This window comes from Argiope bruennichi, chromosome 1, assembly GCF_947563725.1.
Source record: "Argiope bruennichi chromosome 1, qqArgBrue1.1, whole genome shotgun sequence".
Lineage (NCBI taxonomy): Eukaryota > Metazoa > Arthropoda > Arachnida > Araneae > Araneidae > Argiope > Argiope bruennichi.
The window spans coordinates 6682880-6699824 of record NC_079151.1 but is presented as its reverse complement, the minus strand read 5'-3'; the positions used below and the strand labels follow the sequence as shown (position 1 = coordinate 6699824).

General features: G+C 32.1%; 1 protein-coding gene across 1 annotated transcript in view; it reads right to left on the bottom strand.

Annotated features, from left to right (window-relative positions):
• LOC129988896 (acetylcholine receptor subunit alpha-like 1) overlaps positions 1-16945 on the bottom strand; it is a 241520-nt gene that overhangs the window by 41514 nt on the left and 183061 nt on the right. Inside the window, exons 5-7 of the mRNA XM_056097213.1 lie at positions 9843-10330; positions 8554-8702; positions 4880-5103 (exon numbers count right to left, since the gene is read on the bottom strand). Of these exons, the coding sequence (XP_055953188.1) occupies positions 4880-5103; positions 8554-8702; positions 9843-10330 (861 nt within the window). The remainder of the gene's footprint in view (positions 1-4879; positions 5104-8553; positions 8703-9842; positions 10331-16945) is intronic.

Genomic DNA, 16945 nt, shown 5'->3' with positions numbered 1-16945 from the left:
AGAATACAAGCTGTTCTAAATGAACCAACAACTAAAAAAAGTTCAAAGAGACCAGACTAGTAGAATCCTTTTTATTCAGAATTGTGTGTGTGCGTGCGTGTGTGTGTTAAAAAAGTTGCAATTGCTAAATCTATTTTTTTTTATTTTGCCTCCCGACAATCATATAAATCTTACTTTTTATTTTCAGCATTTATGTTTATTTTATTGCCCAAACCCAATTTGCAGGATTACTTTTTCCCTAATGACGAAAATGGGAATTATTTTTGTCATATATATTTAAAAATCCTTTCCCCATGGTTTAAATTGTATTTGTAGGGAAAGCTTAAAAAAAGATATGAAAATTTTAATGGCTATAGCTTGTGTTAATTTGCTTAAAATTTTTTTAATAACTAGACAATGTAAGAAAGGCGAATTCTAAAGAAGTTCTAGTGGGAAACAAAGAGGAGGGTTTTTCATTTCATTTATTTTCTGTTTTTTAGATAATTAATTGTAAATATTATGGAAAACCCGAATTAATTTTTCACAACTTCATTTCCAGATGGCACCGCCGTATCCTATATATTTAAATATTTTAACCTATTAATAAACATTTATGATCGGGGAATATGAAAGTAATAACGGCATCAAAAATATCTAAGTGAACAATATTTTAAAACCGTTGCATATCAGAAAGCAAGTGAAAAAAGTTATCGCATACTTCCAATTTTGCAAGCATGAAATAATAAAATTTACTAGAAATGTACCTCAAATTTAGAAATGTTAAATTGTATGCTTGTTGAATATCTTACAAAGACACAACTGTGACTTTAGAACTTCGCAAATTCCTTTCTACTTTTTTCTTCCATACATCTCGCATTGGATTCCAAAATTAAAATAGTCGGCCATGTTTTAAGTGTATGAATTATGATTTCGTTTCACAGTAAAATAACATTATTAAAAAATATTAGTGATTCTAATCTAACTTGAGTTACACTTTTGTACTTTGAAGTACACTTTTTCAGAATAACTTCTGAAATAAATTTAGATGTTGAAAACGAATCAAAACTCTTTTTGCATGCATTTTCAAACCAAGTCTTGAAAAGCTTCCTTTTGTAAATTACTAGTTGTTTTGCATTTTATAAATTGCATTATTGGAAAATTAGCAACAAAAGTTTAACATTTCAGTATTAATAGCGAATGCAAAACATAAATAAACTCTTGTTATGAGAATTAACCAAATTCCTGAAGGGGAGAAGGAAAAATTCTCTTAACCCCTTTCTTGTTTGTGCTCTTTCTCTAGGGAGACTTTTCTTTTTCACAGTTTCACGTTCGAAATTTTTTTTGGAAGCATCGCTAGTGACGTCATTTTAAAAACCGATTAATCATTTTCTTACTCATTATGAACAGGCAGCAGAATCTCCTCTCCGAAACTAATTGCTTGGAGAGGATTTTCAATTCTTTAATTTAAAAAAACATTTTTATTTTTTTAAAAGATAAAAGATTGTTTAAGGTTTTCCTTTCTTACCCCTGCCCTGCCCCTCCAGATATTTCGGGATCCTCCATCTTGAAACAATTTGGACAGAGCTAAGCTCGGTGGTGGAGGCGTAAAGGCCTCCACCACCGAGTCTAATCTGACGTTCATCTTTAAAGATTATTTTAAATAAGAATGCTGATTATCGAATTTTTAGAATATAATGGAGTCTACATTGTATTATTTAACTTTAATTTTGCACTAAACAAACAAAATTTTCCATCTCCATAATTATTGCTCGCTAATCATCTCATATTTTGCTCCATAACTAAGTGCTATGTTTGTTTACTTCTGACTTTGAAAAAAAATTAATTAGATTGCCGAGGATAGATTTAAAAATTGCCACGATAGTCAATAAGTAATTATATTTATACACTGAAAAAAATGAGAGCTTTTCAGTACTTCTGCATGATTCTTTCTTTTATACGAGATCTGCGTTTTATTTATTTCCGCACATTCTCCTACCCCCCCCCCCATATACAACAACCTTTCCTTCGTGCAAAGAAGTTTCCTACATAAGAGCTTTTATTTGTATAAGAATCAAGTGACTCGAATTTGGGAGGCATATTTTTTGATAAAGCAATGAACACGATATACTGTTGTATAACCGAAATATCGTTTGTCGATTCACTGAATAAATAGAAAAATTACTGTTTGAATTGAAAAATTACCATTGTATATAACTTATTTTGATCGGCATCGATAATAATAATTCTATTTTGCATGTGTGAGACAATAACATGTTCTCCCCAGCCAAACTATTGTGCACACTAAATGACAATATCTTGTGTAGATGACGATACCTTATTGAAAATTTAAAAAAATTAGCACTAAGTATTTTCACTCACTTTGATCGGCATTTTGCTTGACATATGTGCGATTCACTCCGAATGACGTGTGCCGTTTGCCGTTTGTTTTTCGTGAATTTTAAAATAATCTTGAATAACATAAACGTATGAAACGACTTTTTGATTCATTTTATTATGTTCAAAATAAATGCTAATAATTGTACTATGCCTCTAACCTTTGTGCAAGTGCAAGCAATAAATTGGTAAATGTTTTATCGCAATCGGATGAAGGGTTCTGTAGCCCATAAAATACGAACAAACAAAAATTCGTTTTTATACATTAGATTATCTTAAATATTATTGAATGTTCATGCAATAGAAAAATGATGTACGCAATGGAATGGAATTTATAGTTAAAAATATTCCATTCAAAACTGAAGCATATTCATGGAGCTCTCAAAATCAATGACTAATATCATCTTTATAAGCAAACAACGTTTTAATGAATCCCCTTACTCTGTCATCAATAATTTAAATGAACAGAATTCCAATGAACTCGGTTTACACAGACAATTCAGTCAGAACATATATCGCAAAAGATTTAATTAAGATGCTTGCATCCTCTTGTTATCTACATAATTTATAATCCGAACGTCTCATAAAATTTTTGAAAGCCCCCATTCTCAGAAATGATTTATGACCAACAAGCTTTCCCTCACTCAATGAAATGTTAACGAGGCGCCTTGGATTATTTGAATGAAATATAGAATAAACATAACTAATGGAACAATTAAATTTAAAGGCCTTTCATGAAACTTAATCTTGAATCGAGAATGGGTTAACGGAACATCAGTTGCGGTTGCAGGCACGTATGAGTCAACCTCCTGAGCATTTCGTGCAGGTGAGAAGTACGGTTTAAATGCATCGGAGTGACATTTAGCAAATGAATTGTACGAGATCGATTAGCACTGACATCATTCTTGGGTGAGTTTTTAAAATAGGACTGTCTAGCGAATTATTAAAATAAACATTCTTCAAAACATGCTTTGATGGTGATTTAAAACGGTGATAGTAATGCATCAAATAAAAGAAATATGGATCCTATTGGTAATTAAACTTCATTATTAAATACTACTTTAGACATTTTAATCTTCTGATATTCGTTGTGACGTCATTATACTATTGTATTGTTTTCAGCGCCTCACTATTTTAGATTTTTGTTCTCAGATTTCATTTTTTGTAATCATTTTTCTAAAATTTTCTTTCAGATGTATTTACTTTAACAAAAATCTAATTAAATTATTCAATTAAACGATCATTAAGTTCGAAAAATATTAAAATGGTGCATTCTGATTTAGAATATAAAACTCGAAAAAAAAAATGAAAAGCCCCAGGTTATAAGGAGATGAATAAAAAATCGGTGACATGTCCATTTCTGCAAGCCTGAAACAAATCAAATAATTTCAAAGCATTTAAATGATAAACATTTTCGTGTTGACACAAATAAATAAATCAGAATTTTGTTTCAAAAGCTGCTCAAATCCACTCTCATACATAGTAAAAGGCAATAAAGAATGCCATTCATTATGATTGGATACTTTCTTCATAGTATTTCATTATAACAAGTAGTTTTGCGAAAAACATATTATAAAGAATAATGTGGATCAACAATGCAGAGCAATTGTTTGATGTCGAGCAGTCTTCACTCATTGATATTTCACCTGGTTTATAAGTTTACAAAGATGGAATTTTGTCATCTATGTTTCACTCACATCCTGACATACTAGAGCTTTGAAACTGTATATAATCCAGAGCTAAGGATTTATCATATTTTAATATTTTCAGAACTTATTTATCATTTTATTCATTAAACTTCATTCAGTTCTACTTCTTGTTACATAATGAAAGTGTGTTTATAAATTCTTTTCAATACATTTATTTATCTGCAGGCTTTTAAATGGGAAAAATGATGTTTTAATAAGAAACAATTTAAGAGCAATAAATAATATAAATTTTTAGATAATTAAAACTAAAAATTTATATAAAAAAAGCTTTTAAATGCTTATTCTGGGAGACCTAAGTATTTTTCAATTTGTCTCAAACATTTTTTGGTAAACATGTGAATACGTTTCTTAAATTTAAATTTTGAATTTTAAAACATTCTTCATGATATATCGTAGTATACATGGTTTAGCAATAAACTCAGACGCTACATTTTGACATTTACTTGTGGACACAAAATCCGATTTATTCGTCATTTGGATGAAACAGCGTATTTCACAAACCAGAGGAAATCAGCGCTATTTGTTGCAAAATGTTGTTCTGAGAAGAGGATCTTAAATGAAGATGCTTAAAATGGAACATGTAATGAAATTAAAATTGAAACATTTTTGGAGGCTTAAATGGCTGATCGTTCGCAAAATGTTCAGTAAAATCAGTTCAATAGTCAAAACTACTATTTTTCTTCTATTTGAGAATTTATATTAATTATCTCACTAAATGATGAAAATCGCGCTCGTTCCCGTTGCATTTTGTCCCTGGCAAACAATCCCTTCGCTCCTCTTGAAAGATCTGGACTTACCGTCTCGAAGTCGTCTTCATTGTCGATGTGTTGGGCGATAAACATGGCGTTCTGAATGGATTTCAGCATCTGGCGGGGATAGCGTCTTCTCTCTGCAGTCACAGGACTCGAATCCAGTTCGCGGATCAGTAGCCCTGGCTCATCTTGGGAAATGTCCCGTAAATCGAGAAGGGAGGAAGAGGAATCGCGGATCATACGGGCTACTTTTGAATCGATGGGAGCATCTGAAAATAACAAGAAATGCTTTGATTTGGATTGAAAACAGAACAGGATTCAAAAGGACGGCCATAATTGTCTTCATTGTGGCTTCCTCCATCAGCCCTTCCATTGGAAGTTTTTTACAGAAAGACCGTTTAATAAAGTGAAAAGATTACCTGTATGTTCAATTTTGTTCAAAAATCTCATTAAATTTCTTGGATTGTTTCCAATATTACTTATAAGTAAGTAGCTCATATTAAAAATAATAAGTAGACAATTTTTAAAATAATAAATGAAAGAAATCAATTTGAAATTTCCAAATGAGTTTGAATTTTGCTACTCACGCGAATGTACACAAACATCAGCTTTTACAAAATAATGAGTTAAAATTTGCATTCAAATATTTAAAATTTAATTTATATCATTGTTTCATATCTATTTTCTTGTCTTTTTTTGCAGAAAAAAAAAACTGGCATTTACAATAAAAATGCAATAATACAGCAAAACTGCACCGTATCCGTATGAAGACATAAGAACAGAAACGTTCTGTTCATTCGACTATACTGGCTACATATTTCCTTTTAATCTGTTTGACTGCGTTTTCAGAGAGCAGATTTCAAAAAAACAATTTATGTATTTTGGCAAAAGTACTACGTATTTTCTGAGACAATGATGTCCATCCGGGGAGACGTCCTTTTTGGAGATAGAAGAAAACAATTTCGAGATGTCCTCATCCATTACAGGGTGAGATATCTTGACAAGCATTTTTCTGGGTTCGGATAACAGTCTTCAAAACAGATTCACAGCCTCCTGGACTGGTGATCATTCATACAGATTATAATCAATTATAGCTTTTGAGAAGTTTATTCTTTGTGTCTGGACCGTTCTCGTCCTCACAATGGTTTCAAAGTATTGGTAAGAGCCGAATAATCACTCACCCTTTGCACTCTGAAGAGTCATTCGATGCATAATTATTCACTTAATACGAGGGCTCGTTCATTCCTCCAAAAAGTAAATATATATATAATTCTTTTAAGTCGAATTTCCTCGAAAAATTAATCTACTTCTTTTTATCATTCTATAGGCATTTTTAACAATTAAAATTGAAAAATAAATAAATAAAGCGTCAAAAGGATGCACCGTCTTGAATGGTGCCTGAGAGGAGTCACCAGAGAGCTAAGAGTTAAATCACCAACGTCCACGCAGAAACTCTTAGATCATCTAGGTAATAAAAGAAAACATGTGTGGGAGTGTGATAACCATTTAATTGATTGCAACTATTCATATTGGCTTTTATATAAATGGGATATGTTTCATTTGATTTTGAACATAACCCATCCTGACAGTGCTGTGTTTTTTTAAAAGTGTTTGTTGAAAATTGTTAACTAAAAATGTTGCTACCCAAGCACTGTAAGCAAATTCTTCGTTTGATTCCTTTCGTTTATCATTCTGATTCTCCACCAAGCCTCATTTAAAAAAAATATTAAATAACAGAGAATATACTTATTTCTATACTTAGATCTTTATTTCTCTGTTGAATCAAGGAAAACAAATAAATACGCGAAATTCGGGTTTTCTCAACACGGGTTTCGCAGCCGAAAAGAATTGACGATAGTCGCAATTTTTACATGAGTTATCTCCTCACCAGCTAATCGTCTAAAGTAAATTGTATAGTGTTTCTTTCGAGGAAGGTCTTTGGCGAAGACAAAGGATCTCTTAGAATTATTATTATAGAAAGAAAGAATGTTTCAATGCAATATCGTAAAACAAGAGTATCTCAAGAAATCATGATCTAAACTTGTACTATTTCTATTAGATGATGAAAAAGTTAAGTGATTTGTAGAAATTACTTTTCCTTCGAGTTCTAAATTTACAGGATAAACTGTGAATTTCAATAATTTTCGGTCTTCCATCAACAAGGAATACATTGTTGTTTTTCTTCATAATTTTGTCCTTTCTCTGGGAGAAACACGAATAATATGTCTCCATCAAATGAGTATCTAACTTCAGGAGGGTCGAAGAATACAATGAAGATTAAACAAAAAAAATCAATGCCTGAATGGCTGTGTAAAATACGAGCCCAATTTTACGATATCGAATTGCATATTTTTAGTATTTTCTGTATGGAGCAAATAGGACTTTTAGCTTTTATAAATCCTGGATTTCTCCATTCAGAATCTGTTCTAGACGTTGAAAAGTGTCATCGCCGAGATAAAGTTCGCTAAGAGCAGCAAATCAAATTCACATGCATATGCTCTCCTTCCATTTCCATACTATGTACTGAACCATGAAAGGTTTTTCTAATCTTTAAAGGTTTTATCTTTATAACAACAAAAATACTTGCTTTTCAGCTACAGAGTTAAACTGCACAATACCGACTAATTTATTCGCATTCAGGATATGGAATTATCGTATAATTTTCTTTTGTGGTCCATCTTCAGGTAGATTTCAATTCAGAGGTGTTCAAAGAATGAGCAGAGCCAGTGAATCGTATGAAAGAAATTTATCTTTGTGGATAAAAATTATTTAAGACGTTTTCTTGGAACCGTGAGTTTTTTTCAATGGTCAATAAGATTTTTAGATGGCATTTACAATTGGTTAGAGATAAAGGATCGATAAAGTTTTATTTTCGGGAATATCAAGTATTTATGAGAAGAATATTAAATAGAATCGTTAAAAAATCACCTTGAGAGGGTGATGTATTTCCACATTTTATAGGTAACTGAATCCAAAAAAAAAAAAAAAAAATCCTTAAAATTATAACTCTCTCATATTGCATGTAAATAATATAACTCAAATAGGAAACAAATTAAGAAAGATGAAATTGTTTGGTGAAAAATAGAAAGAAATTCCAGAACTTTACTAAATGTTGACGAAATTCATTGATCAGTTGATTGCTTGTTGATCTGTCTGTTCGAGGAAGTCTGTGAATCCGATAACTCGTAAAGGTAAGACTGTAGAAAAATGAAACGAGGTGCAATCAAGAAGTCGAAATCGTAGATCTCAGATAAACTGTGTACCCAACTGGTTGGCAAGCAGATATCCAAAATGGCCACTCCGTATTTTTCACCATGTCATGAGTCTAAACAGAGGAAGATCATTCCCATCGTTCTTCTATGCGTATGAATTACCAACAGATTTCTATAAGGACAGAAAGACTTTGCATACCAAAGCTTTAGATTCTCATATTCCTCATCAAAAGATCATTGGATAATCTCCTCAGCCTAATGCATTACATCGCTTCTTGCAGCTACATCTCTTAGTGACAGTTGAAAAAGAAAGATTGAATACTTTCTTGTGTTCAAAAAGGAGGAAATTTTATTCATCTTAAAAAAGGAGAGTGATAGTTTCTTATTATGTGTGTGGGGGGAGTGGGATCAGAATCCAGTGCTCAAGAGAATATCTCTAGATTTTACCTCTGTATGTCTAGGAATTTTAAGAAATAAAGCTCAAAATAAATACTGAGAGATAGCTACCTGATTTCATCTTCGATTTCTTGCTCTTGTCTTTGGAAGGGGTCTTTTTCCTGTCGCTGCTGTTCCGGTGCAGGTGGTGGTCAGTATACTGCGGCGATCTCATCAGCAGCACTTTGGGCAGGATGTCGATGAATAGACGACGAACCCAACTCCAAAAATTTCAAAAATGGAAGGTATATAGCCAACTTTAATACAAATACCCTTGATTTAAAAAATCTGAATATATATAACATTCTACAACATTCATGATGCAAGGCATTCTTTTAAGTATGCATTCCTTTATATACCAAACGTCACAGAACCGCTCAGACAGCAAAAATTGTTTATTTCTGAAAAGAGCTGAAAATTACAAAAGGATGCTTTTGAAATATCCATCATCAGCACAAGGAAAGCATGAGCATTTATAATTAACATCTTTTTTCGCAAAAATCTTGGAATTTTGATTATGTACTCATTGTTCAAACATCTCTATAAAGGAAAATCGCATGAATTATTGGCGAATTTAATACTATAGGTAGCGTACAGGTTTTCCTCAACACGGATATAGTTATTAAAATTCTTAGGAAAGCTTTACTAGTGGGAGAATCTGAAAATTGTAAAAGTATAAAAAAAAATCATCATTATTTTTAAAAGACAAATAGTATATCCAATTTTATATTCTTTTATTTAACTTATGTCTATAAAGAAGAAAGTTTGGAATTGATTTCAATAAAATTACATTATGAGGTGCAAAATCCAGTAGTGAATTGCAGATAATACTGATGCCAAGATTCTATAATATTAAGAGTAATTAAAATTATGAATATTATAAATCAAAACTAAAAATTAGAAAATAATTGAAATAAAAAGGTTTCTAAATTTTAGCATACTAGTAAAATTAAAATTTTTGTAACTATAGTTTCGAATTTTCAGAGGAAGTATTTCATATTTCCACATTTTGAGCAGATGAATTCCAACATCAAATGGAGTTAAAATAGGCTGTCGAAACCTCTCTACCGCTTATGCCTCTGGGAATGGAAGCTTATGTGAAAATCAAAGCGAAACTCACACAAAGTTTTTACTCAAAACTCTGAATTTTCAAAGAAATTCCACTTAACTTTGCAAATGGATGCAAAAACTCTTATCTACTCCCTGACAAAATATTTATAGCTTGCATAAGTTTTGTGAATTTTTTTCAGATGAAATTTCAGCAAAATATACACACAAAAAATCTTGTACGCCTTTCAGATTGTTAAGAGATTCAGGAGAAATATTATTTAGGACATGTCATTGTTTAAAAAAATACTTACTTGGGCATCTTATGAAACGACGGCGAACGGAAGTGGACATTGAGGACAGCCACTGCAAAAACCACGCTCAGGGTGACTAGAATCATTGTGAACAGCAGATACTTTCCCAGGAGCGGCATCGCCAGGGAGGTTGAGGGGACAATCTCCGCCAAGACCAGAAAAAAGAACGTCAGAGACAGAAGAATGGAGATAGACAGACTAACTTTCTCGCCACTCTCCGATGGCAGATAGAAGACGACAACTGACAGACCGGAGATGCCCACGCATGGAATGATCAGATTGACAGTGTAAAAAAGCGGCTTCCGCCTTAAGGTCATGTTGAAAGTGATGTCGGGATAGGGCTCCATACAGCATGAATAGTACTTTTCATTGCGAGTGGCTGGGGCAGCCATGATGTCCCATTCCACACTCAAGTAGAATTCGCTCAGGTCCACCCCCAGAGGAACGATGGAGGAATTGGCGATTTCCTGAAGGTGTTTTAAATCAACCTATAGAGAAAGGATATTTTAAATAATTTTGCCGGAGGTTAGTGAGTTGGATCGATTGTTTCCAATAGGACCTAGCTAGTGAGTGCCACAAAAATTATGCACGAAATTATTCAAAGGAAAATCAAGTCAAGGTTTGATAATAGATTTTAAGATCTTTTTGCTTATAAATTTGCTTACTAACTTAAATGGTTCACTTTTACAGCCAATAATTTTACGCTTGAATGCATCTATAAAAAAAAAATAAGTAGGCTATTTAACTACTTTTCGCAAGAATCCAGCTTTCTGCATAGAGGAATAGTTTCCTCTCCATCTTGACTCGAACCTTCGCAGCCAAAAGGCAATCTGAGTAATCCTAGGGACAAGCCGTTGTATAGAAGTTGCTGTGTATTTGTGGAATCTTTACTGCTATTTTGTTTATTTGTTTGAGAACAGGTAAGGGAAATCAATTATCCGCACGAGGAAATTCTTTCTTTTCTCTCACACGAATCCTGAGGGGAGAGACGGGCTGTTTCCTGTGTAAGGGGATCCCCTCGCCATCGATAAGTTGGCAATCGGACCAGTTTACATCTGGGGCAATTCGATGATGCCTTAGATTTGAAACATTTGTAAAAAAAGGGAGGGGCAATCGAAGTAGACGGACATTAATAGATTTTTGGGAAATCGATTCTATATTCTCATCAAGCAAATATTTAGAACTGTTATCAACTTTAGGAAAGTGGATTAAAAAATTATTTACCATTTCAATACAAAATTTCTGAAATATATAAATACATCGATTTTTACAATAAAGCTAAATTTAAATAGGTGTGTTAATTCCTCATTATTACTATGTGACTTCGTTCACAGTAAGCAGCTTAGACTAAATAGCTTTTCAAGGCCTTTCATTATCTCACGCACTTGACTGCTACCCAACGATCAAATAAAAAGAAGACATTAAAAATTTCTAAATTTCTGAATTTTTCAAAAATATAAGTTGTGATAATTATCATTATAAAATTATCAAAATTTTTATCAATAAATATTTTATTATTACTTTTACAAATTTCATAGTTCATTTAATTATTATGGATCATTTATTAAAATTTTTAAGTAATGAATGAATTATTCTTTGCCAATTTTAGCTTAAAATTCACTATTTTATCTCACTGCACTTTTTGCATAATATCGAGTTTTTGTGAGAGCTACGAATTAATCATTGAGCTCTTTTGATTATTTTGCATTCATTATTTGCTTAAAAAACATTATTTGAATGCATCTAAAATAGTTTTCTAAATATTTACGAGTGTAAACGACCACTGAATTCCCATGATAAAATAAATAAGTCGAAAAAAAAGTTTTTCAAATAGCGGGTAAAAAACAATAGGATTTTTTTACTTTTCATTTTAGTACCATAGACATAATAGTAAGAAATGGAAATTTAACTTAAGTTGTATTTCGAAACATTTTCTTTTAAACGTCAATGTAATTATTTTATATCCCTTATAACAATGCTGATAGGCAGAAATAATACGATTTAACTTTTTCTAGAGTCATTTAACGATAATATTTTTTTTAATGTAAATGTGGAAATTATTTGTTTTTTTTTTCAATCGTACATTTGCGATACGTTACTTATTTCTCGTTCAAATGCACTTTGCAAAGGAATTCTCGAAGGAATAATCAATAGAATATATTTCTTTTAAATGGGTTTTCATTCCCTTCTTGAAGTGGTAGAGTTCCGAAATTGCACAGACGCTTGCATTTTCCATGACAACTCACAGGTGTTTTTTTTTAAATTTATTTACAATTTACTTGCGAATTGATCCACGAGCTTACTTATTCACTACTATGCATAATAATAATTAATAATTAAAAAGTAGAAAAAGATTAAAGTAACAATTTTCTGTTTCTCAGTTCACTAATAAATGTCCCTCTACAAAGAATATTTCTTTTTATTAAATTTATTTTATATTTTCTGGGAAAAGTAGTTCCGAACCAAGTAAGAAATTTATTTCCAATACGGCCTTGCATCCCCTAAGGCTTTCATGTATTATTGAAGCATTCATTTCATTCCCCCTCCCCCAAGTCCCTATGAAAAGGCCTGCGATTTTCGTCTTTTACTCGAGAAATTGCATTTCATCTAAAATAGCCAAAAAAACTTCTGAACCATTGCCTATTTTTAAATAAAACTGTGCGTTCCTTCTCTGATGTTGAATCTTTCATTGCGATTAAAGTATATTTTTTAAAATTCCTTTCAATGTTCAATTATTTCAAAATTTTGAGAAACTTTCAACTTATAATAAGTTTACTGTTATTTTATTTATCACATTTATAGAGATATCCATAAACCCATGCGCCAATTGAGTGCATTCGTCTCCTCCTTTATGTAATTCTAATATAATAAAGTTTTTTTTTTTTTTTTTTTTTTTAAATTTTGAGAATATAACTATTGGCTTGGTTACGATAATGATATTTTTTATTTAAACTTTCATAAATATTATGCTTTGATAACCTTTTATTAATAAATAAGGATCTTTTTATTTAAAAATGATAGTATTTTTTAATTTTAAAGACTGTGACTGCTAGCTTAACAAAAATTTCACGCTCTTATGTATTTTTTTTCCTCTAATTCGATTTTACCTCTAAATTTTGAGCCAACACGAAAAGCTTTTCAGAAGAGCTCCCCTTCAACACTTCTCGCATCTTACTTTTCGGCTTATCTTAAGACCAAAATATCTTTCCCAATTTCTATTTCTTTCTATTATTGCGAAAATCTCCTTTTTCTGGACATTGTTGCATTCCGTAAGCGACATAATAGGAGCTGTGGAGTAAAAATTCCAACATATTATAAGAGTAGAGACTATCCTCCATAATTTGAAAATAACGACTGTTAATAAAATATTAAGGCAATGGAATTTTTTAAAAAATTTATGGATATTTTTATATTAAAATAATTTAGAAAATGATATTTGTTTCAAAGGATGCATGATCAGCAGCATTTCAATGCCAAATAAAAAGATGCCGATATTTTAAAATTTGTCAATGCGCCTCTAAATATATCGTTTTTCGAGCAATACAGAAAACTTAAAGTAACGAGAAAACTACTCATAGAAATGAGCTGAAATTTATATGTCCCCATAAAATGATCTTGTTTTTTGATTTATACCAAAATTTTAGTATATTACAATTTAAAAATTTTTAAATCTAAATTTGTAATTTTTTCACATATTAAAAATGACTTTTCCATGCTAAATATGTATGCAAAATGTGTAGAATGCCTTAAATTTTTATAGCAAAAACTATTTAAGTGAATAACTTGATATGTTTTTTAAGATAGAATAAAAGTTCAAAATTTAATTCTAACATTAGAAAATCGAAACATTTTGTTAGATCATCATTTCGAAACGAATGAACTTATAATAATGAAACTTGGTTTCAGGGAATAACTTTTGATGTAGTTTTAAAATTTGATGAGAAAAACGAGTGTTGGCCCTGGAGTCATATCTTTGCCATAGATGGACAGACAGATAAGAATGAGGACAATAATTTTTCTTTCGTACTCAGAGAGGTCTGAAATGTGGAGATTCGTCAAAATCTCGACTTCAAATCTTTTGACGATTGTAATACTTTCTCTATATCTCATATAAGAGAAAGTAAAAAGACTGAAAGAGTCAAGGTATGGAGATGTAAAGCGATGGACTACTAGCAATTAATTATATTAGAACTGAATCAATGGACTGAAAAATGTTGACGCAATCTGTGGAAAAGAAGACAGCCTCATTCCATCCTCAGCTTTTTTCCCAGCTACGAAGAAAGCCGTATTGTGTTCAAAGGGGAAAGAAGACCCTGCGGTCGAGAGAGAGAAAAGATAAATAAATCTCTCTTCTTATTTCCGAAACCAGAATGACACTTTTCAGGATTTGCGGGTCCTTCTTTCTTAGCCCCGAAAACTGAAGTCCGTGCTTCGAATGACACATAGGGGGACTTCATAGCCAGTGGGCGTACGTGCGTTGATCTATCTTGCCAGTTAGTTTATTGGGTGAACGTGACTGAGAAGAAAGAGTCGCAGTTGTGGCTGTTCTCTTGCTCTCCACCAGGCGATAGGTTGCGCTTAAAAATGGTATTGTGCAAGAAACGTGAGATTAATGGAGGAATGCTTTGTTTCGCTGTACTCGCACTTTATTTCTTTCTTTCTTTTTTTTCTTCTTTTTTTTTTTTTTTTTTTTGTTAATCTATGAAGTCTTAGTTAGAAATAGGTATTTGATTAGTATTGTATTGACTAGTATATTATTTGATAGGTATATTATTAATTTATTTTCAAATTCAAGTAGTTATTACTTTGAAAATGAATACAGGTGTTACAAATTAATTAAAGCAGATCTAAAATGTTATTTTTTCATTGGAGGAAACACAAAGGCCGGCTGTTACAGAAGATAAGGTAAAATTTTAAAAGTAACAAAAATTGTGTTTACAATACAAGTTTAATCCCATACAAATTTACAACAATACAGACGCATGATTAACAATACTGCAGGTCGTAATCAGCTATGCAGACACTACGGCAAGAGGTACGAGCAACATCAATAACGAACTTTTGGTGTGCTACGTGCACTTTTGTGATGTACCATTCTGCTGAAAAATTGACTTGTTTCCATATATTCTTAAAATCTGCAAAGAACTCGCTTTGTTTATCCAGCATGCGCAACAGCTGTTAGATAATGTAAATTTAAATGTATGCGAAGAGCGAGAGGCTGGTGATTAATATATCCAGAATGGAACAGAGCGCACCACCTCATAGAATATTCGATACCATTCGGTCCACATAAAGCTGATCCGTCTCTTCTTAGATCACACGATAGATGCATTTTTAGCCCTTAAAGTATCTACCTTTTGGGGTAAGAAAGAAAATGAAATGAAATTTTCATTTTATGTACGAAGCGTAAATTCCCTTAGGAAAATAAAATAAATTCAACCACGCAGGCATTTGAAGTTGAGTTGTACTTATATTTAAGTCCCGATCTGAAACAACAAAAGCATTTATTTAGAGAGAAACTAAGAGTAAACTCCCATCCTGATCAGACGACACCTGTTACGGCATTCCCTCTATCCGAAGTTGCAACCAATAACAGCTGGCGGAAGATTTAAAGTACATCAGACCAGTAGACACAAGACAAGTTTTTCAGTCAATTCCACAAGTCATGTTAAGTCAATTCCACAAGTTTTTGTGGAATTGACTCTCACACTCCTAACTCTCTGGTCTAGAAGGGAGATCTCCGCGATCTGCATGCGTTCGAAAGGGGCTACAAACAACATCCTCAAATGTCTTGTGTAAAGATGTTACAGATTCATTTCTTCAACAAATACTTTCAGGGTTCAAACCCCCGCTCTTAGAATATTTTTTGGACGGGAGATGGGTTATTGAAAAAGTACATTTTGTAATGTCTGCTACAGTCAATAAACGGTAACTCGCGCTCTAATGTTTTCTTCAGAATTAACATAATTAACTTTGATTTTACGCAAAAAAATGTATCGGATGAGTATCTGATAGAGTTAAAAAGATATTTAGTGATTTTTTACATCTGTGATATTAAGGTTAAAATTATTTAATTAAATAGTTTTAGTACATAGTACAAATAAGGATTAGCACTATGTTATACACACCTTAACTTTAGCTGTCCAATCCTTCATTTTCATCCTGCCGAAATTAGGAGTCCGGCTTTCAACAACAGATAAAAAAATAAAATCAAAGAATCCACAATTTTTTTGAAATGCATGTAAACAGGTTTATTTGGGGTATATTGCATATTAAGACTTGTGATGAAATATATTTGTGTCTACATTGTGTCTTTTCTTTATGATTGCTGAAAAATTGATTTAGTTTAGTTTAATATAATTTAGTTATACAAGGATCCTGTTTCAAAAATACACGACTATGCTTAAACGGACCTTTTTCTTTACAAGTATAGTCAAATGAAAAGAATAATGCCTTCTCAAACTTGTTCATCACAGCAGCGAGAGGACAATGTGGATGGATTTAATAATATGTATCTTGCCCGTACATTCAAGGTTTTTGCCGTGGAAGTGGATCTCAAACTAGCGGTCATGAAAAGGAGATTGCCGCGGGGCTTCATGGTCTTGATTGCTAAAAGTAATTAACCATCTTTCTTTCAAAATGTATTTTGCCATGTGACGCATTTTAGTTAATTTATGTTTATTTGCGCCCTTCTAAGTTTCTTAGAACGCTCCTTCATTAACAATATATATATATATATATATATATATATTGAAGATTCTCAAGTTAATATTACAAAAACTCTCCTGTGTTCCTCTTTTTCGATAAAATAAAACACAATTAAACACATTAACCTAATTTGGCTGCTTTCAATTAGAAAAGTGGCTGTTGTAGATATTTACATTAAAAGATGCATAACCAATTACAAGGGGTCTTCCAATGGAAAGATACGAAACGACACTGTGGTTGTAAATGAAGGCTTTATTCAAAGTATGCACTATAGGCCTGAGCACAACGATCCCATCGATTAACGATCAGAAGGCCGTGACGAGACCCAGTCCTTCACAACGTCCTTGAGTTCGCCGTCTGAGTTGAAGCGCTTCCCTCTCAAATGTTTTTTCAGG